General features: G+C 47.3%; 1 protein-coding gene across 2 annotated transcripts in view; it reads left to right on the top strand.

Annotated features, from left to right (window-relative positions):
• The window catches only part of ITPKA (inositol-trisphosphate 3-kinase A), a 38,283-nt gene extending 18,537 nt beyond the window's left edge, over positions 1-19,746 (top strand). Inside the window, exons 2-8 of one of the 2 annotated variants that reach the window (XM_061998873.1) lie at positions 4,534-4,630; positions 6,511-6,724; positions 8,534-8,738; positions 12,897-12,998; positions 14,212-14,283; positions 15,670-15,874; positions 15,966-19,746. In XM_061998873.1, the coding sequence (XP_061854857.1) occupies positions 4,534-4,630; positions 6,511-6,724; positions 8,534-8,738; positions 12,897-12,998; positions 14,212-14,283; positions 15,670-15,873 (894 nt within the window). In that variant the 3' untranslated portion in view covers position 15,874; positions 15,966-19,746. The remainder of the gene's footprint in view (positions 1-4,533; positions 4,631-6,510; positions 6,725-8,533; positions 8,739-12,896; positions 12,999-14,211; positions 14,284-15,669; positions 15,875-15,965) is intronic. The other variant, XM_061998874.1, reaches the window with a different exon arrangement.
• Positions 19,747-20,925: the final 1,179 nt, after the last annotated feature.

Consider the following 20,925-nt stretch of genomic DNA (forward strand, 5'->3'; position numbering starts at 1 on the left):
TGAGTTAAGTAAATGTTATACACTGTAAAAAGTAAACCTGGAACAATAATAAAACTATAAAACACACAGAGTTTAGAAGGAACAAATAGAGAGCTGTTTGCAAGAGCAGTCCCTGCCACCTGCTCACAGTCATACCTTTGTGACAGCTCTGTGAGTAATCTGATGGACCTCACTCAGTAACATGGGTGTGTGACCCAGGAAGGAGTAGAAGGTGGGGAGATACCACAGCAGGCAGGTGAGCCAGTAGAGAATGACTGATGCTGTGTATGGGTAAGTCATACCTGATACCCAGCTTAGTAATGCTTAGTGTTAGCTTAGGGCCCTCTCTAGCAGGCACTTCCAGCTCACGGGCTGATGGGTTCCCACGGGTTACTTTCCCAGTGGCTGTTGTGGTTTCTGTGTCCCAGAGGCCAGCACCCCTCAGCACCTGCACGGCGTTGGCTGCGATTGCCAGGCAACGTGTTGCTCAGTGCATTTGCCTTTGGGGCACGTGGCTCTGACAGATTTTGAAACACACAGAGTAACTTTTTGATAATTATAGTTTTCTGTACTCCCTGTAAGTGCCTGAGGAGGAACCTTGTTCCCTCTGGGAGTTGGTGAGACACCGAGTAGGCAGTGGCAACCAGCCTTACAGATCAGATTGCAGCCCCCATGTCCCAGAGAGGCAGAATTTAGCCAAAAAATGATGTCAAGGCTTTAAGAGAACACTAGATGATGATGACTGACAATTAAGTACTCTTTCTTAAAGCCTTTTAGGGGGGGAAAAAAAATACAAAGACATTTCTCAGTATCCTTTTGTTTCTTGCTGTCATAATAGCTCTCTGTAGGCTGCATAGGCTTTGTGCTGGTGCACAAAGAAAAGACAACAGGATCTTGGGTAAAGAAACTGCTGAAACTTTGCTGGATAAAGGCTTCAGGGGTCACTGTTTTCTATAGTCTAGCAGAACTTACATCAAAATGTACCAGCTCAGGCAAGAAACTACTCCTTTGCTTGCTGCTGATGGAAGAATGAACTTTCTTAAGGGCCTTATTGATTTATGTTGCCTTGCAGTGTACTTTTGTTCTTTAGCTCACTAGAGGTCCAAGTAACACACTAGGATTAGCAAAGCTGCTGGATTTTTTTAGTCTGACTTTCCCTTGTTCCTCCACTCCCCCCAGTACTTAGTAGTTTAGATGAGCTCAGTGTTTTCAGTCATTGGAATTGCTTTGCTTAGGACTCAATTCTGCAAACTGCTGTGTATGTACCTGTTTGGCAGTGCTTCCCTGAGGGCAGTCACATGTGTTTAAGGTGCTCACAGGACCAATATGTACATATAGCGTGACAGTTACGGTCGAGGTTGAGTAACTTAGATGCTGAATCTAAGGATGTTAATACTTCTCATGTTTGCCTCTTGGCCCTTTTGGAATGGTTTCCTTTTTCCTATTGGAAAACTCTTGAGTATGTTGATCTCAAGAGATATATAAAGCAGCATCAGTGATGTCAAGGGCATCCAGTTGAAGCAATCCTGATAGAGAGATAACTGACTTTTCCCTGAGTGTATGTGGCTAGCATACATTGGCTGGGAATCTACAAGAAATAAAGGCTTGGAGAAACCCAGACAGAGCAAAAGTTCAAGGAAGACTAAACCAGGAGTGTAGGAGAAACAGGGTCTGAGGAAGGTAACAGACTACAAATAGGGATGGGCAGTGGTAGCAGTCCTCTCTGCCATGGCAGCATAAAGCAGTGATTTGAAAAGCACATAATACCATTACTAACAAAGAGGAAGAGCTCTTGCTTTAGAAATAGAAGTGAGAAAGATTCCTCCTACAGCAGGCACACAAAGTTTTCATCTTCCCACTCACACCACTGCTCCAACAGCACGCAGCCCTGTTTGCATCCTGGCAATTCGCATCCTGGGTTGAGTGAGTTGGGAGACAGGGAGTTGCAGCAAAGTGCAACTGGCACCGTGCCCCACGGGATGGGCCTGGAAGCAATCCCTGCCCTCCCAGCCCGAGCCTTGTGCTTTCCCTGTCTTGAGGGGGTGAAAAGGTTTGTGGAGAGATGATTTAAGATTAAACACCGTAATAATTAAAATGGGCAGCATGTGCTTATTGGATGAGCAGCTTAAACATACTCACCCAGGGCAGCTGTAACCTAAGCGGCCAAAGTCCGCTTGAGCTGGGCTGAGTTTGGCCCTGTCCTCTCTCCTTCACACCCACAGTACAAATAAAAGCTGCAGAGTCTTAGGGCTGGGTGGGAGGGAGGAGGTGGGGAAGCTGGTGGAGTGTGGCTGTGCATTGACAGCTGATGTGCATTCCTTGAAAACTTGTGCTTCTCATCACTTGTGGGAATAGCAGAGTGACAAGTCACCGGGAGGATGCGGCTTGTCAGGAGTGGGACATCATGACGAGCATCAGATCTTCATGGGAGAGTGACAGAGCAATGCTGCCTTCGGACTGAGGGATGGGGAAGAAGCAGTGTTACCCTGAAGGCTGGGCAGGAGTCTTCAAAAACCAGATCTTTGCAGGAGTTACATTCAAAGGGCTCATTTTAAATCAGGATGTTTACTTTCAACTTGAAGCAGTGTTCCTCTGGAGCAGAGTAGACTAAAGGGCCTCTGCTGTCAGTTCAATCTGGCAAACAGACAATGCAAAAGTAATTTCTCTTTGTTACTTGAATGACAGTATTTACATTGCACTTTCCTATGGCTATGGACATTTGTAAGTGGTGCATGAGTCTCTCATCCTCAAACAGCAACTAGCCTGTGATAGAGCCAGATTGCTCTTGAGCACTGCGAGGTTGCAGTTTGGAACAACTTAAGGCAGATTATGGTATAGAATATGACATCCAAGTAATGAAAGGGTCATTTAAACCTACAGGAGGTATTTATGAAACTGGGAGTTTAGCTGTGGAGTTGCAGTACATGCAAGTGAGTCTTCATGATTCTTAAACACCCGGGAGTTTCCTTGGATGCTTTTTTACAGTATGTTTTCAAAAGTAATAGTGCTGCATGGGCACTTACATCAGAGCTACAGTGGCTTCATTTCTGCCTGAGCTGTGTTCAAAACCAAAGCAAGTGGAGCACGAAGAAGGGTCTTATTTAAGTATGCTCATATAGTGATTCCATTGTTAATATTAGTCTAATTTGCAGCATAAAGCTTCCTTCTGAAGACAAATCCTTAAAATAAACATCACTCGTGTCTGTGAGCTCACATCTCCTCTTGATATGCTCCAGGATAGCTGCAGGGTTCTGCCCTCACACAGTGAGCAATGTTACCAGAGGATACCTTACAAGGAGCGTGGTGTAAGTGACCGAGTTTGAGGAAGGGAGGCCAGGGCAGAGTGTGATCTGGAGGGCTGTGCTTTGCCTTTGTATGGTTGCCTGCAGCTTCACAGAAGTGAAAAATACACAAAGTTGAAAGGATTAGTGTAGAATACAGTCAGGTGTCCTAAGCAGCTAACTTGCCAGATCAATGACCCTGACAGAGAAGACCTGATTGTTTTGAAGGTGGTTTATTCAGGTGTTGAGCAATGACCTAAACTGGTTCTCAGTGAGATCAATGCCTCCCACTGGTTTTGGTAGTTCCCAGTTAGGCCATTGATAAGCACTTCTGTAAATGCAGCCTCGTACCTGCCTGTACCTGAACTCAGCAAAAACCCCTCAGCCCTGAATTATCGTGCACAAGTGTTGTGCAGCTGTTTTGCTCTCCAGAGGCAGTGGGCCTGCTGTCCTTGTTTGGGAAGCACTCTGGGATCTCTCGGAGTCTAACGTGGACGCCAGTGGGCTGTGGTTCTCTCCCACCGGTGTTTCAGTTCCAGAGCACAACGCTTTTCCACTTTCCACTCTGTTTCCCGTTACGCCTTTGCAGCAGAGCACTCTGCTGCCCTTAGTGAGCAGCTGGTGTGTTTCCCTGCCTGCCTACAGTGGCCAGCTTTGTTAACAAGTAACGAGATTGGGAAAGAGGGGAGGGAGCAGGGAAATCCATGACCTGGAGTACATTGTACAGTACAGCATCAGTGGATGCTGGGGGACCTCTGTGTGCAGACAGAGCTGCGTTTCTGTGCATCTGGCACAGCAAGGCTCACCTGCTGACTCAGAGAAAGCCATTCATGATGAGGTGATGCTGAGGTGCCCTGGGAAAGGAAGTGTTGCTGACAGTGGCAAACAGCTTCCATTCTCATCTCGTGGGAACTCGAGCGTGCCTCGGTGTGTGCTCAGCCTCTGGCTGTCGGCAGGCTGAGTGACTCAGACACAGAGGGGGTCAGGTGTGCCTGAGCAGGACTGTGCCGTGCAGGATGGCATTCTATATTGGTTTCTTGCACACAGCTTTCTTGTGGATGGTAGGGCATTTTATTTAAGTACTTGTCTGTTCTTGGTTTCATGTGCATATGTTTTCAACGATGATCATAGTGTCTGTTTTGTGGTTCTACCTTTAAGCACTTACAAATGAATGAGGAGCAACTCAGTGTGCATGGAGCCACGTGGCAGGCTTGTGGCAGTGTCAGGGTTTCAGCTTTTGCCTGACTTGATATTTCTTTTCTTTGTATTCCAGAAAAAAGCATGGCATACCATTAAAACCATGGTTAACCTACCAGTCATCAGCCCCTTCAAGAAACGCTACTCATGGGTGCAGCTGGCTGGGCATACAGGTAGGACAGTGTCTTCAATGTGTTTGTTTCTCCTGTTTGCTTCCTTCATGGAAAAAGTAAGCAGGCAGTATCACAGAAATCTGTCAGCTAGAGCATCTTTCAGTTGTGGGAATAGGGAAGGGGGAGTGATGTACCTGAATGATGTCATGAACACTGGGGAAGGGCCAGGCTCCTGTGCATCCTTGTGAGGGGATCTATGTAAAATACCTGTTAGAAGGAAATAAGAGGAACTGGGGAGTTAAAACCCTCGTCCATCTGTTACTGTTGGTTGTGGTAAGGGATTGTCTGTCTTGACTGAGTAGCTGATATGTTAGTTCCCTAGTGGGAAGGAATACGGTTTGTGCCTGGTGTGCCTCAGCCCTGGCAAGGACAGTTTCTAACACCAACCCCAAACCTCTCATCTGAATGTAAGCCCTTAGCTGTAAAACAGATCTGGTGAAACTTGACTCACTGGCCAGGTGTTGGCATTACAAGTCTGTCATGGCAAGGAGCAGCTCAGTGGCTGGCTCTAGTTGTGTAGCTGTGGAAGTTGGTAAGTGTGCTCCTGAGGGAGGCTTTGTTTCCTTGGCAGGCAAAAAGAAACAAAAAAGAAAAGTCATTAGGTTTGCTTCTCTTGTGCTTCATTTAATTCCTATGCAACCCTTGTTCCTAAAGTGCCAGTGTGGGGTTTATTAGTACACATGTGGGCAGGCACCTACGCTGCATCGTGCTTCCATGCAGTACCTCAACCACCTCTTTATATGCTAATGCACCGATAAGAGAGGAATTTCTTTAGTCCTCCCCAGGGAGCAGCTGCATTTGGCACAGGGGTGTTGGTGGGACTGCCTTGTAGTGCAGCTCTTCTACACAGCCTGTACTGGCTTGGAGTGATCTGAGCAAAGTGATGCACTCATACTGTAATTATAACCCTTCCAGAGGCTTGTGTAGAAGAGTGGAACAGGAGGGTATTGCTCCAGTTTGCTTTACACAACTTTCTCTGGTTGCCTTTAGTCCATCCCTTTTGCAGCTCTTCTCTGATGTGACAAGTTCTTACTCGACTTTTAAAACCTGGGCTGTTACCACCCTTGCCCTTGTGCTGAGGCACTGCCACTTCTAGGGTTTGTCAGAGGAGAACCAGTTTGCAATGGCTGAAGGATCCTGCTCTGATAACAGTTGAGCATTAGCACCAGGAGTATCGGGGCTCCTACTTTGGCATCTGTTTTACGTCATGTAGATTACAGAGTACCTCCTTTCCTCAGTGGGCAGGTTGCAGGGCAGAAAGGGTCTGGACAAGAGACTCTAATTCCTGCCAGGCTGTACCTGCAGGTTAGCAGGGCCCCGGTGAGGACGCTGTACCTGGAGGTGCACACAGGCACAGGAGGGGTGTGTAGGAAGGGCAGTGCTTGGCTTCTGGCCTGTTGGTGGCTGTTTCACCATCACTGCCTGGCCGTGCTGCCCGGGTCTGTACACACTCAGCAGGTTTGTTCTGCGTGGGGATTAAGGACAAAGCCAATGCTGGCAGCGTTGTGCAGCTTTAAAATAGCCTGTCAGGGGATTAATGAGTTCTGGCTCGTGGCTTCTTCCCATGTGTTTTAGTAAGTAGAGTAGTGTTTAATGTCCTAACAAAGAAAAAAACCCCAACAAACGATGGCCTGAGGCAGCTGCACTCCTTAAAGCTATAAATTCTGACATGGGACTGTATCCAAACAGACTTTTGCTGCCAACAGCTGTGTTTGTCTTGGGTGTTTTCTTTATGACGAGCCTGTTATCTCTTCTGTTCCAGGGAAATCTTTTAACTGGCCTCACGAGGCCGCGGTAGATGAAGCTGCAGTGGTGGGGGAAGGTGGTGTTCTTTCCTGTGGGTCAGCCTGCTGAGCCGTGCCTTTGGTTGGCTGTTTCAGGGAGTTTCAAGGCAGCAGATAGTGGGAGGATTCTCAAGCGCTTCTCAGAGAACGAGAAGGAGTGTTTTGAGCGGCTGATGAAGGACCCTCTGCGCTCCTGCGTGCCTCGCTTCCACGGCGTGGTGGAGAGAGATGGGGAGAGCTACATCCAGCTGGATGACCTGCTGACTGACTTTGAAGGGCCTTCTGTGATGGACTGCAAGATGGGGATCAGGTGGGATACATGAAAGAGAAAGCGCTTTCTTGCCCAAATGTGTTTGAAGGAAGGGAGGGAGGGAGGGCATGTGGGCATGGTGTGTCTGGAAGAGTTTGGTAACGCTCTTGGAGCCTTGGGATTCAGCTCAGATGACCTGGTTTTGGTTTGGCAGCCACCTTGGACAACCCAAGAAGAGTATGTTCTGCTGTTGCCTAATTCACAGAATCACAGAATCTCAAGGGTTGGAAGGGACCTGGAAAGCTCATCCAGTGCAACCCCCTGCCAGGGCACACAGGAACTCATCCAGCTGGGTTGGAATGTCTCCAGAGAAGGAGACTCCACAGCCCATCTGGGCAGCCCCTGCCAGTGCTCCCTCACCTCAACAGGGAAGAAGCTTTGCCTTGTGTTTCTTTGGAACCTCTTCTGTTCCAGCTTGTACCCAATGCCCCTTGACCTATTGTACATGGATTCTGGAAACTACCTGATCCATAGCCTCAAAAACTGTCCACATCAAGAAATTTTCCAGGCTGATTTAAGATAAAGTTTCTCTGCAGCAGCCTGATAATACATAAGGAAAAAATAGACATGATTCATTCACTGTCAGTTGATTTAGTCTTTGTGTACACAGTGATTCAGAAACACCTCACAAAGAGTACAATTCCCATCTCCAAATGTGAATGACTGAAGAGCAGTGTGAAAGCCCATTTCCAGGGCTTGAATGAGTCTCCACTGGTATTGGTCTTTTCTGTGAAGAAAAGAGTTGCCCATTACTCAGGACTGACCTGTATTTTTTCCTGCTCTGATATCTCCATGATGCTATCCCTTTGTTGTCCATATTACCACTTTCTTTTCCTCTTCTTGCCTGTGGTTAAGAGGAAAACCTCACAAATGTTATCTAAGCTCAGCAGATAGATAAAGAATCTGTTGGGAGGCTGTAGTCACAGTACAGAGAGGCATGAACTGTCATGATCTTCAGGTGCCAGCTCATGCTCAGGAGTCATTGTCATAAATGAGTTACTCAATATACAGGAGTGCAGACAAGCCTCAAACCTGCAATGAATCGTCAGGTGAATCAGAGTAGGAATGTGTAGCACTGGTATGCCCAGAAGAAAGAAGAGAAGGAGTTGCAGCAGTACATGTTTTATTCAAAGTTAGGTGACATTCTGGGTAATGAGTGACAGCATCTCCTAAATGCCAGCCTGGCTTATTATAGTGTGATGAAGGAAGTCACCATCCCTGGAGGTGTTTAAGAGCTGGGTGGATGTTGCACTTAAGGAAATGGGCTGGTGGTTGATAGGGCTGGGACAAAGGCTGGATTTGATGATCTTCTAGCTGAAACCATTCTATGGTTCTAAGCATGCCCCAGGCACCTGACACAGTGCATGCTTTAGGAGTCCAGTGGAATGCAGAGGACATGGATGGTACTTTATGATGGCTACCAGATGAATGGGTTGAGTGATAACACAAAATGTGGAAGGTTTGTCACCCTTCACCTTCCCATCCTTAGCTGCCTCTTCTGGTTTGGAACTGCTCAGATCATTCAGATTTCCTCAGTTCTGTAAGCAGGATGTAACACTACCATGTAACAGCAAGTAAAGGTGTAGTTGCAACAACAAGTGAAGGACACAGTTCCCAGTTCCTGCGGCTGTTGCACTACATAAACCTGCGCTGTCATTAGTCTGCTTTCTTCGGTTCCCCCTGTGCACAGCTGGGGTAATGATAACACTTACTCTCCTGGCTGACACTTTGTGAGGCTGGTTTCTAAGCTGTAAAAAGAAGTGTCTGGGGATTGCTTACAGTTTTGTCAGCATGTGGTGTTTTTTGCAGGACATACCTGGAGGAAGAGTTGACCAAGGCCCGTGAGAAACCAAAGCTGCGTAAGGACATGTACAAGAAAATGATTGAAGTGGATCCTCTTGCTCCCACAGCTGAAGAGAATGCCCAGCACGCTGTCACCAAACCCCGCTACATGCAGTGGAGGGAAACAATCAGCTCTAGTGCCAACCTGGGCTTCAGGATCGAAGGGATTAAGGTAAGGGTTTCACTTCTGCCTGTTCTTGGAGACTCAACGTTGTTTGCTTTGTTGACTAATCAGAAAGCTGGTGCACATCAGTAGCCAGCCTTTCCAAAGGATGGTGTGAAAATGCACTAATTGAAACCAGAGGGTTCAATGTATTGTGGGTTTAAAGCATCTGTTGTAATTACAAAGAGGTAGTGGCAGTGAAGTTCAGCATCAAGTACACGTCAGCCATACTTGGTTCAACCACAGACACGTTGCAGGAAGGACTCGAGAAGGCATAACAGTGCCAACAGATGAAAAGGAGACTGTGGTAAGGCAGAATTCAGAAATGAATTCTCTCCCCATGCAATTACTGCTTTTTTAATCCAGGAACTAACTATCCATGTTTATTCCAAGTGAATCACAGTGAAGTGGTTTTGTTCCAGTTCTGTTTATTTGCAAGACGTGTTAAAAACATCAGCCTAGATATTCTTAGGACCAGGGAAACCCCTTTTCCGTTGAAGTACGTGACAGTATCTGGGGTGGATGGAGCTGGAATAGAGCCACACCAACCAAGAGGAAAATTTCTCAAGCAATAAAGTCCATCTGCTGTTCCTGATGGGGAAGTTTGTGCCTTTACACCGTTCTTAGGGTGCTGCCTTACGGCCACGGGAGAACCTTGGCAACTTCATTCCTACCCATTGATACTTTACATTTGCTGTGCCCCATGGCAATGTCAGAGACATAACCAGAAGCCCGTTAGGACCTTCTCTGAGTATCAACTGCTTGACTCAGTTACTTGAATGTTAACACTTGCTGGAATCCAGGAGTGTGCTTGCTGCTTGCAGAGGCCTCTCACAGCTAGCCTGAAACCAGTTGGCTTGGGGTAGATGCTGGTGTACCTGCAGTGGCACAGAGTGTGGTGAGGGCTGCCCAGACCCACCCCCACCCTGGGCAAGTACTTGTTACCTGAAGCCTATAACAGGACAGCTAGGAAGCAGTTAACATGGGTTGTCCTCTGTGATTTCAGGATGTTCTCAGAGCATATACTTTTCATGTAGGTGTGTTAGGGCGTTTTAAATTATAATCTGGATTAGTTTTGCTTCTGTTTTGGAGCTCCAGCACGTAGGAAGAAGGATGCACGTAGGATGAAAGAGGGTGATGCTCATGAGTAGAGGCTCCTTAAACACCCCTGTCTTCTCTGCTTCCCTGTGTTGTCTTCTCTCTTCCTCATTCACAGATTCTTCTGCTGTGATACAGGAACTAGGGCTTCCAGCTCATGCTGTGCTGGCCCCTTGTTCACTGTGCCACCCACTCCTGGCTGTGAGACACAGGCATCCTCATGCAGCAACTGTCTGGGTGGTAGATGATCTGGATCCAGGCCAGCCAAGACACTTCCCTTCTTACCCTTTAGCTAATGATGTTACCAAGATACCTGTTTTACTCCAGTACCACTTAGGTCTTTGGATGCTCTGTGTAATGGAACTGGAAAGCCAGATGATCTCGAGACCTTTTACATATGTTGTTGGGAAGATAGTTGGTCAGTGTAGAAGAGGTACAGGTTTATGTTGAGTCTTGGAGGGTAGCAGAGGTAAGGGAGCACAGGGAGCTCCAGTAACACCTCCTGGCTTGTTCTTTGTGGTCTGTTGGTAATCAGAGATGGGCAGGAGCAGTGCAGCACACAGACTGTGCTGTTTCCCTCTGTTGAGACAGTGCTGTAACTGTGCAAAACAGGACACAAATACAATTAATCCTTGATGAAGCACAGGAAATGCTTTGGAGTTCTGCAGTCCATTATCTTCCCTCTGCCTCCTGTGCCGTTAGGAGGGATGTAGGGATCATTCTCTCTTTTCTTTGTGTGGAGAAATGATGACAGAAAGTGAGTTGTTCAAGCAACACAGCTAGTCAGCACTGTCTGTGCTGTTTCACTGTGGCTGAACTGTGCATCCAGCTCTTGTATATTTGCAGAAAAGCAAAGCCACGTTGTAGGGATCCCCATTTTGAGAGGAAAGCCTGTGAGGACCAGTGGTGCCAGCTAGTGGTTGATGGGGAAGAAGGGATTGTTCTCCCTCAGTGCCCTGGTAACTGAGCTGGGCAGGAATGTTGGGTTTGGTCATTCAGAAATATTCCTGCCCTGTGACTGCTTGAGTAAGAAGTGGAAGCAAAGAAAATGGATTCATAGCATGCCTTCTGTAAAGTGGCTGCTGATAAATGGGATCTGGTTCAGCATATGTACTCCTCCTTCATCAGTGGGGTACCTTTTCTCCTTAGGTTGATCCCTCTCTTCCTTGTCTTGCTTCCATGTCCCTGAAGTAGTCAGGATCGCTTCTGGGATTTGTCACTCTTCTTACCAAAACTAGTTCAAGCCCTTGGGTTTCCTTACAGCTGGTGCCTGACACTGAGGGGCCCAGAACTGGACACAATATTCCAGATGTGGTCGTTCAGACCCCAGCTGGATGAGTTCCTGTGTGCCCTGCTCTAGGTGGTGCTGCTCTGGCAGGGGGGTTGCACTGGATGAGCTTTCCAGGTCCCTTCCAGCCCTTGAGATTCTGTGATTCTGTGACTGTCAAGCAAGTACCTTTTGGGATCAGGTACCTCCAGAGCTGTTGCAAGGACCTGGGACAGAATAGGGGGAATGGTGCAGTTCAGAACTGGGGTGTTGTTTTCAGCAGGGAAAGGCAGAGAGCAGTTAGGCTTCCTGCCAACCACTGCAACCTAACAGAATGAGAAAAGCCTTTCTGAACAGCAGGGAGACAAGCAACTAGTCTGTCCAGGCAAAAAACAGGAACAGGAAGCAGCTATTGTGGGGCATGGGGAGAAATCTGGGATGTGGGGCATGGGGACAAATTATTCTTAAAGCCATCTTACTCCCATGAAGAGATCCAAGGCATGAGACTGAGCTCCAGATCCCTGTGTGCTGTTGAGTATTCCCATGCAGCAGCTCAGATGGCTCCAAGCTTTCTCTGCCTACCTGCTGAACTTCTCTTGCATAACTTGCACATCTCATCAGGCTGACATGCCACACTTGGATCTGGCCCACAGCTTAGAATAAAGTTGTGTTTATTCCCCTGCTAGAAAGTCTGGTAGGTGGGAGACTGTTCTGCATGGCTTTGCCATTCAGGAGCTTCATTGTCTTGCATGAGAAATCTGGAAACTTAGCAGTGTTGGGTTTTTTCTGGGTATATACTAGAAGCTGAGTTCTGCTGTGGAGTAGGTAGTGTTTCCCCTGCTGAGACTGGTGCTGAATGTACCCTGTTTTGATGCAGTGACTTGTAACATGTTGGAGGGAACACGTTTTGTTGACCTGTTGATTTAACCTTAAAATGGAAATGAGGGATTTCATTGGACTTGTACAGTGGGGAGGAATACAGCTTGATAGTCCTGCAGCTTATATTTGTATCTCTTGAAGCAACAGGGATGGCCTTGGAGAAATGCATGTTCATCTAGTCTGTGGTGCCAGGTATCTCTGATCCATGCACCGCTCTCTTACTGTAGCTCCAGAAGCACAAACTGGTCACTACCAGCACACAAAAAGACTTGTATGTGCAGTAGCAGGATGCTTGTGTACTGAGCCTGTGTGACTGGCACAGAAGTGCTCAGGGTTTCTCCAGGGCCCAGCTGGATATGAGTGTGCCCACGCTGTCCTTTGCCAGGATTCCTGCACCTGCTGTGTCGCTGCTGTTCCTGTCTGCAACTCCCTTTCCCTTCTGTGGCTTCTGGAGCACATCCATGTGCAAAAAGGTGTATTGGGAACTGAGTCCTAACCACAATGCTTTGATGTTCCCCCCAGTTAAAAACAACCACCAAACATGAAGGGCAGGTAAAAATGGGGTTTGAAAATATCCCCTTACACCCACAGCCAGGCTTTGACTACACTGAGCTAGATGAGAGGACAACCAAAAAGAGGTCACTGTGGTTTGCCCCATTGAACTTTGCACCACTGGTACTGATGTGTGAGAAAACCCTCTTGAAGCTGCTAACAGTGTCAGTTGGGTTTTTTTTAGCTGTGTTTGACAGGAAATGAAGTGCCATTTAAAGTTACCCAATCAGCTTTTTGTATCCACTTCTTGCTTGGTTTATGTGCTCTCTTTCCTGTTCAACTCCTCCCTTTCATCTGGTTAGCCTCTGATGGCTCAGAGGATATGATGAGGGGAGTGTAAATGGTCTCTGTCTTTGTGTGCTTCTGTGCAGAAGGCTGATGGAACATGTAACACAAACTTCAAAACTACAAAGACACAGGAGCAAGTTCTACAGGTTTTCGTGGAATTCATTGAGGGCAACACAACTATTCTGGTGAGTCCGAGCTCATGGGGGTCTCTGAGCCAGTGAACCTGCTTCAGGGCCATGCTTCCTCTGCTGCAGGAAAAGGGAATGAATTGGGGAAGAAAACAGTTTTGACTTCCAGTCCCTCTCAGCAGGTAGAGTTGGGGGCTTGGGTGGACTGGGAGAAGTATTTGGCTGAGACCAGTTCTGTCAGCTTTTGCTGTTAATTCACCCCAAGTTCCTCATGCTGGCAAAACATCCAACTTAGCAGCTCACCATCAGCTTCGACCATGGGTGTTGGGTGCCTCAGAGAGATGGTGATGATGTCTTAGCAAGGATTGTGTTGGCAGGAAAACTGGTGATTTGGGAATTCAGTCTGGAGAGGATAAAACCAGAGCATGGAGGCAGGAAGAGAGACAGGGGGCCGGCTGTGCTCCTAGGTGTGAGACGCCTCAAAGAGCAATTGCTGTACTCTGCTTCACGGCTAGCACAGCAGGCATGTGGTAGATGGCATAACACATCTCATCTTTGGGATTTCAAAGGATGTCTAGTGCTTTGGTGCAGTGTGGAAGCCACTCTGAAGGTGGATGAAGCATGCTTGGTAGCATCAGGGCAGCATTACAAAAGTACACTAGAACTTTATGCATTAGGCCTCTGTTTGTGAAACCTTTTTTGTTTCAAATGCTGCCCCCCACAGTCACAGCTCCTTGTCTCCCTACACAACTTCATTTGCTTTTCACTGCAGAGAGCTGAAAGATTTTTCTCTCTATTAAAAAGAAAATAAAAGCAGAGAGGGAAAGGTAGAAAGCCTCTCTGCATCTAGAGCAAGACAGATAAGGATGCTTAGTGCAATGCATGCAGGAGAGGAGCCAACCTGGTTACTCCCTGGGAAAGCCTGTTGAAGTATGAGAGAGTTATCAAGCATTGGAACAGGCTGCCCAGGGAGGTGGTGGAGTCACCATCCCTGGAGATACTCAAAAGATGAGTTGCTAAAGGATATGATTTAGTGATGGGCTTGGCAGTGTGAGGTGACTGGTTGGACTGGATGATCGTAAAGGTCTTTTCCAACCATAATGATTCTGTGATTCAGATGGACTTTTGAATGATGAACCTGTTGCTTGGAAGCATCTCTTGCCTAAAATTAACATGATCTCTTCATTATATTGACTGTTGTAAACTGCATCTTCATTCTTATTTAACGTTTATGCACTGAGGGGTTTTTTTTCTCCTCTTCTTCCTCCAGAAAAAATACCTCAAGCGTCTGCAGGAGATTCATATCATCCTTGAATCCTCAGACTTCTTCAAGCGACATGAGGTGAGCACTGAGTGAGTGTGCTGCTGTGGAGGTGAGCACTGAGTGAGTGTGCTGCTGTGGAGGTGAGCACTGAGTGAGTGTGCTGCTGTGGAGGTGAGCACTGAGTGAGTGTGCTGCTGTGGAGGTGAGCACTGAGTGAGTGTGCTGCTGTGGAGGTGAGCACTGAGTGAGTGTGCTGCTGTGGAGGTGAGCACTGAGTGAGTGTGCTGCTGTGGAGGTGAGCACTGAGTGAGTGTGCTGCTGTGGAGGTGAGCACTGAGTGAGTGTGCTGCTGTGGAGGTGAGCACTGAGTGAGTGTGCTGCTGTGGAGGTGAGCACTGAGTGAGTGTGCTGCTGTGGAGGTGAGCACTGAGTGTGCTGCTGTGGAGGTGAGCACTGAGTGAGTGTGCTGCTGTGGAGGTGAGCACTGAGTGAGTGTGCTGCTGTGGAGGTGAGCACTGAGTGAGTGTGCTGCTGTGGAGGTGAGCACTGAGTGAGTGTGCTGCTGTGGAGGTGAGCACTGAGTGAGTGTGCTGCTGTGGAGGTGAGCACTGAGTGAGTGTGCTGCTGTGGAGGTGAGCACTGAGTGAGTGTGCTGCTGTGGAGGTGAGCACTGAGTGAGTGTGCTGCTGTGGAGGTGAGCACTGAGTGAGTGTGCTGCTGTGGAGGTGCATTGCTGCATTGTTTGGTTGTTCAGATGTGCTTCAGAATAACCTAATGTATTAGCAGAAGGGAGCTTGTAGTAGAAAAAACTAATGGATGTTAAATATGAGCACAAAGCCTTGATGGCAATACAGAAGATGAAACCAGTTGAGGAATAATAAATCCTCCCACTGTAACATCCCAGCACTCAGAGCTCTGGACTGCCTCAGGGAGAAGGTTATTAATGCCATTTGCCTGTGGTTTCTCTAATCTTGGTGTGTTCCAGTGGGAATCTTTGCAAGGGAATGTGGAAGCTGGCATTTGGTACAGTAGCACTCAGTTGCAGCTTGACAATGAGGTCTTTATGAGTTATTCTGGACTTACATTGAAATGCTGCAGAGTTCTGTTTCCCTTTTACACCTTGCTGGGGAGAAGGCAGCATTAGCAGCATGAGTTCTGCTTGTTACACCTCGAGGTTTTGAGATGAGACTTTTATCTTCTTGATTTCCTCTTGTCACTAGAGGCATTTTTGTTGGTGGGTCATGGTCTTTCTTTTCAGGTGAGGTGGAGAATTGCTTTTCCCCCCTACATCCCCATTGATACATGACTAATTGATATGGTTGTGCAAATGGTGAATGTGTGTTTGTGGCCCAAAAGTCTGTCTGGTCCCAGCTGAGAAGGACATCTTCTTAGTGGGAAGTGTTAAGTGATGGGGAGAGCTAAAGCTGCGGGTTTTTAACCACATCATCTCCATCTGTCCTCCAGGTCGTTGGAAGTTCACTACTGTTTGTACATGATGGCAGTGGGAATGCCAACGTGTGGCTGATTGATTTTGGGAAGACCACCCTTCTCCCTGATGGGCAAACACTGGATCACAGGATCCCCTGGCAAGAAGGCAACAGGGAGGATGGCTACTTGCTGGGGTTGGACAATTTGATTGGCATCTTGGAAAGCATCACTGAAAGATGAGGTGGGAATGGCACAAAACTCACAGGCCTTCTCTGTAACTTTCTGCTCTACTGGGATCACTCAGTTAGAAGGAAACATTTCATTCTCTCCAGACTCCTGAGGTCATCAGTGCAGAGGGAGCTGCATCCAGAACCCAGCAGTTACTGATCAAAATGACTGTGCATCGGCCCTCTGTGAACCTAAATAACTGCAGACTGGTGTGTGTTGCACCAGCCTAACTTCAGGCTGGCCCTCAGAGAACAAAGGTCTCTGTGCTCAGGAGTCACACCAGCATGAGTCAAGAGGTCTGTATGGTAAACCAGAATGATTCTGATTTCTGGCAAACACGTGGGACTCCGCGTTACCCCTGTGAACCAGAGCAAGTGCTCGTGGATTCAGGGTAGGAACAACAATTGATTTTTCAGGGAACTGCAGAGTTTTGAAACCAGCAAGAGTGGGGTTTTTTCCCCCTAATTCCAAGTCTCCTTGCTCCTGTGCACGCTACAGGCTGGACCAACGTTACATGTGCACGAGGTGGAAATGGGCGATAGTCACAAGAAACCTGGAGCATGGGGACATGGCAGTTTGAGGTGGCTGGATGCAGTGACTGCTGTTGACCATTCCTCCTCTTCCCTCCCCCAGCCTCGATTCACTTCTATCCAAGAACAGCCTTGGCTTTTTATGTAGCCTCTCAGGAGATGACAGATACTCTAGGGAGAGAATAGTGGTCTATTGTCTCCACAATCATTTGACTTTCAGACTGGGTGGGCTGTCAGACAAGTGCCTAGCTTGGCAAGTTTGGCCTCTTGCAGCTGAACTGCAGTTCTGAAAATCAGTAAGGACTCCTTTGCACACAGAGCAGGGAGCTGAGGGCTTTTTGCAAGGCCTGTTTCTAAAGGTAAAGCCCCTGTCCCCGTGCACATACACGCACACACTAGTAGGCAGCAACCAACGTGATCGCCTCGGGTCGTGGTTTGACTGCTGCTGCACGTGACTTCTTGGCCATATTCCTGTCCCCAATTTGATGCTGGTGCACAGACAGGCACAGCCAGGGGGAAGGTAACGCTTCTGCACTCACAGCATCACACTAATGGTGAGAGGATTCCCAGGCAGCCTTCCCCCAAGGGATCAGCTGTTAACTCAGGGCAGGTTGGGGGAAGGAATGTCAGTGTGTCACATCCCCTGGTCCCCGTCTGGAATCACAGAGACAGCTGTGGCTCATTCTTTTGCTGTGGCCCATGCCCAGCACAATCACAGTGTTTAAGTTGAAAAGAAAGACTGAAGGGATTTCTTGTAATGGCTTCACATACCTTCTCTCTTGGTTGCCTCTGGAACAGTTCTCTAAATCCTTGCAGTATAAATACCATCAGTATTCACACGTCCACTCACATTCCAGCTTTAACGTTACTAATGTGATGATGCAGTTTCTACAGAGGGCAGGATTTATATTGCTATTTGATTGTTGATCCCCTTTGAACATGCAAAGCTAGTAATGCACAGTGATCAGAAAGTGCTGTCCTTTGCTGGTGTCCTGTGCTCAGGAGAGATGCTGAGAACTTTAGGCTAGATGAAGGTGACTGCATGCTTTGGGAAACTGCTACTTCAGTAACAGTCAGGATCTTGAGCCAAAACAAAAGGGACTATAGAGTCCAGATCTGGAATGAAATCTAATGCATTTGTGAGAGCATTGGAGAGCATAAAGTGATGTCTAAAAGGAGTTGTTTTGGATAACACACTAGTGTACTGAGAGATCAGTCAGACTGAATGACTTTATCACCTCCAAACAAAACAGCAGTGTTAGAAATCCCAGCTCAGGTGTGACCTAGCTGTTGGATGCCGAGCGGGAAGGAATGACACATGGAAACATTCCATCCTAAAACACAAGGTATTTCAAATTGCTAATTAGTTTTCTGCAGTTCACTGCAGATTCAGGCTCCTCCTGTGGCCTCCCAGAGCCTCTCTCAGTTCTATTTTCATGATAGCATGTTCATGAGTTTGCCACTTAGATGGTTCAGAGGCTTTACACCTTCTTTTCTTCTTTTAAAGTGACAGGGAGCCTTCAGCAAAGAGCAGAGGTGAGATCATTCCAGATGCCTGCTGACTTCTGAACTGCTGTGAGCTGATGAGATAGACAGTGGTGAATTTCATACAGTTTCTTCCAAAATAAAAGAGAAGTCTTCCTCCTTTCCTGCAGCCAAGAGGTGAGCCAGTGGTTAGCAGTGCCTAAGGAGAATAGGAAGCAACTAGCTCTCCTAGGGGAGGATTGTAATAACAGTACCTCTGCTATAAGGCTGCAATGACAAGTAGTCCTACCATAATTGAAAAAGAAGAGAAAAGTTAGAAATGAGACCATTAAGGTAAGAGAATTCATTAGTGGTTTGCCTAGTTGATGTTCAAAGTTACATTTCTCTCTTCCATCACCCCATCTGTGACTCTTGCACCGGTGTAACTTCTTTAGAGAAGTGCTTCAGAGGGTAAAAACTGATGCTCAAATGTCAGCTGAGAATTTGAGACAAACTTTTAGAACTGTCCAGTTCTAGAGGAGATGTAGAAAGAAACTTCAAAAAAGCCCACGTGCTGCTGGCACCTGCCTGGCTCAGAGTGGGGGAGAACATGGAGAGGGAACTGTTCAGCTCCAGCAGTTGAAAAGGGCAGGGGAAAACCAGAAAATGTCTCTGCTCTAGCAGATGCTGGTCTGGAAACTCATTCTGGATGAGAAATAGTTCTAGCAAGTTAGTTTTGAAATGACCTTGCAGAGGGATCGGAAGAGAAGCAGCTGCAGTCTGTTGCTGTTGTGGGAAAGGAGAGGAGAGGCAGCTTGAGCAAACTGCAGGGGTAGGAGTGCACCTGAGCACTGCAGCTCTCAGGGGCTGGAGGCTACGAGCTCATGAACAACTACCCCGGGTATGCTGGGGACCTCGATTCAGGTCAGAAGGCCTGGAGTGCCCATCCCTGTACACACACCTGCCTGTGTGAGGAAGCAGCACAGCCACCTCGCACTATGGAGTAAGTTGCCTTGACTAAGCTTATATTTACCAGAGGATCAACACAATGCCTTTGCACAGAAGAGCTGGTGCACGATACCCAAGGTACTTGTTGAGGTAAGAGTGCAGGCAGGGGTTCTGTAGCACCTCTGCTGAGAGGGGGCCTCTGGAGCCAGCAGCACAGTAAGGTGTGCTGGTGCCAAGCAGCTCACCTCTGACTTGGCTCTTTCGTCTCACTAGCTCCATGCAGCAATGTCAGCTGCTGCATTCCTGTGGGAGTTTGTTAGCAGTAAGACTCCTCTCCCTCAGCTTTGTCGGTGACTTGGATGTTTTTGGCCTTGGATAACTATCCTAGGCCTCAGGTTTGTTCCCAGATTACAGGTGGGAGTAGTACCTGCTTACCTCACAGGAACGGTGTGAGGCTGTCCATTACTGCTTGCAAGATGCTGGGAGATTCTGTGGAGGAAGGTGCAATATGGAAAGGAATGCACAAAGAGATACATCAGCTAACTTCAAAGATGATGGGTGTTGGGGCCCTGCAAGGGTAGAAATTTGGCTGAAATGTAACCAAAGTGGTCAAAATGAAATCCCTCTTTATTTTACAAAGGGGAGGAAATTCACTGAGCATCTGATCCAGTTCCTATTATAGGGAAAGATGTCAAAGGGAGTTGGACCAAACCTTAACTATCTCTGAGGGCTCTTGCTATAGAGGGATTTTTTTTATTGCTGTTATTATTTGTTATTCTTAAGGTACTGAGATCAAATGGCCTGTGTTGTCCACATGCATCCGTTCTGAACACTACAATGCAATGCTGACCATGGTCACTTTTGACATTGACTGTATTGGTTGAGTGTTTGTTACTCTGAATTGTGTTATGCTACTAAATAAATGAGACTGAAGGAACAAAAAGACATGCACTGTGCTTTGGTCACGGGCCAGTGATATATTTTCTACAGTAATTGCCTTAGGGAAAGGTCAAAACCAATTTATTTCAATGTTTCTTGTGCTTTTAGCCTTATAGCATCTACTTCCTACGACAAAACCATTGGAAGGTATCTCCTAGAAGCTAACAGTGGAGCTCTGTTCCAAACCCCATGAGGTACGTTTGCTTTAGAGCCTGACAGCCTCCTTTGACTCAGTTCCCAGCCCACAGTGTATCACAACAAGAGGCACTTGGCAGACTGGGAGCTCTGCTCTGCTGTGGGGCAGTTTTGGTGTGGCAGCAGGGAAGCAGCAGTCCCTCTCTCTGTACTAGCAAGAGTGTGTCCCCTTACCTGTGTGCAAAGAGCACTTAGCAGAGAGGGAAACAGCCACCATGAGTGTGTCTTTATTTTGTGTTGCAAATATAGAAGTTGACACTTGTCCAGCTTTAGATTGCATAGAAGCAGGCGAGTCCTCTACTTCTGTACAGTCGTCACCCAGCAAGGTAAGTTGGCAAGAGGTGCTGCCATGGTCAGAGGTGATGACAAACCAGAAACCAATTCAAGTAGATGAAAAAGTGAGGTGCTGAGAGGGGAAGGTGGTGGTGTCAGGCTCAAGTCCCTGTGTCAGAAGGAGCAAGGGAGCAGGGCAGGCATGGCCCTGGCTGACAGCAGTGGAGGTACAAATACACCGGGGAAAACCCTGCTCCCAGCAGGAGCATTTTCTTCTCTTTCAGGGAAGCAGGGGGAGGAGAGTGGAGGTGAAATAAGTTACACTTGCAAAAGCCCAGAGCTATTTCATTAGCCTTGCAAAGCTTTCTTAGTGCACATCTGCCCCATGGCAACTCTGTGGAGAACTTACCTCAGGAAAAGGGTTGAGAGGGATGATTTAAACCTGCACAGTTAGACTCTGTTTCTTTAAAGGGTTAAGTGAAGATACAAAACACTTGAGAGAAAAGATAAATCAGAAGCAAGAATATCAACAAATGTTTTAAAAAGCAGAGAAAGACAGTTCAGTCTTCTCTCTAAAATGTAGGGATGAGGTGGTGTGGACCAACATGCAGAGCTAATGCTGAGCTAGAAGAAAAAACTCAACTGTATGCACCCAGATCTAAACCCAAGTTGGTAACATAACAAAAGGAAGACACCCATCAGGAAGAGCAATTAC

This window comes from Colius striatus, chromosome 6, assembly GCF_028858725.1.
Source record: "Colius striatus isolate bColStr4 chromosome 6, bColStr4.1.hap1, whole genome shotgun sequence".
Lineage (NCBI taxonomy): Eukaryota > Metazoa > Chordata > Aves > Coliiformes > Coliidae > Colius > Colius striatus.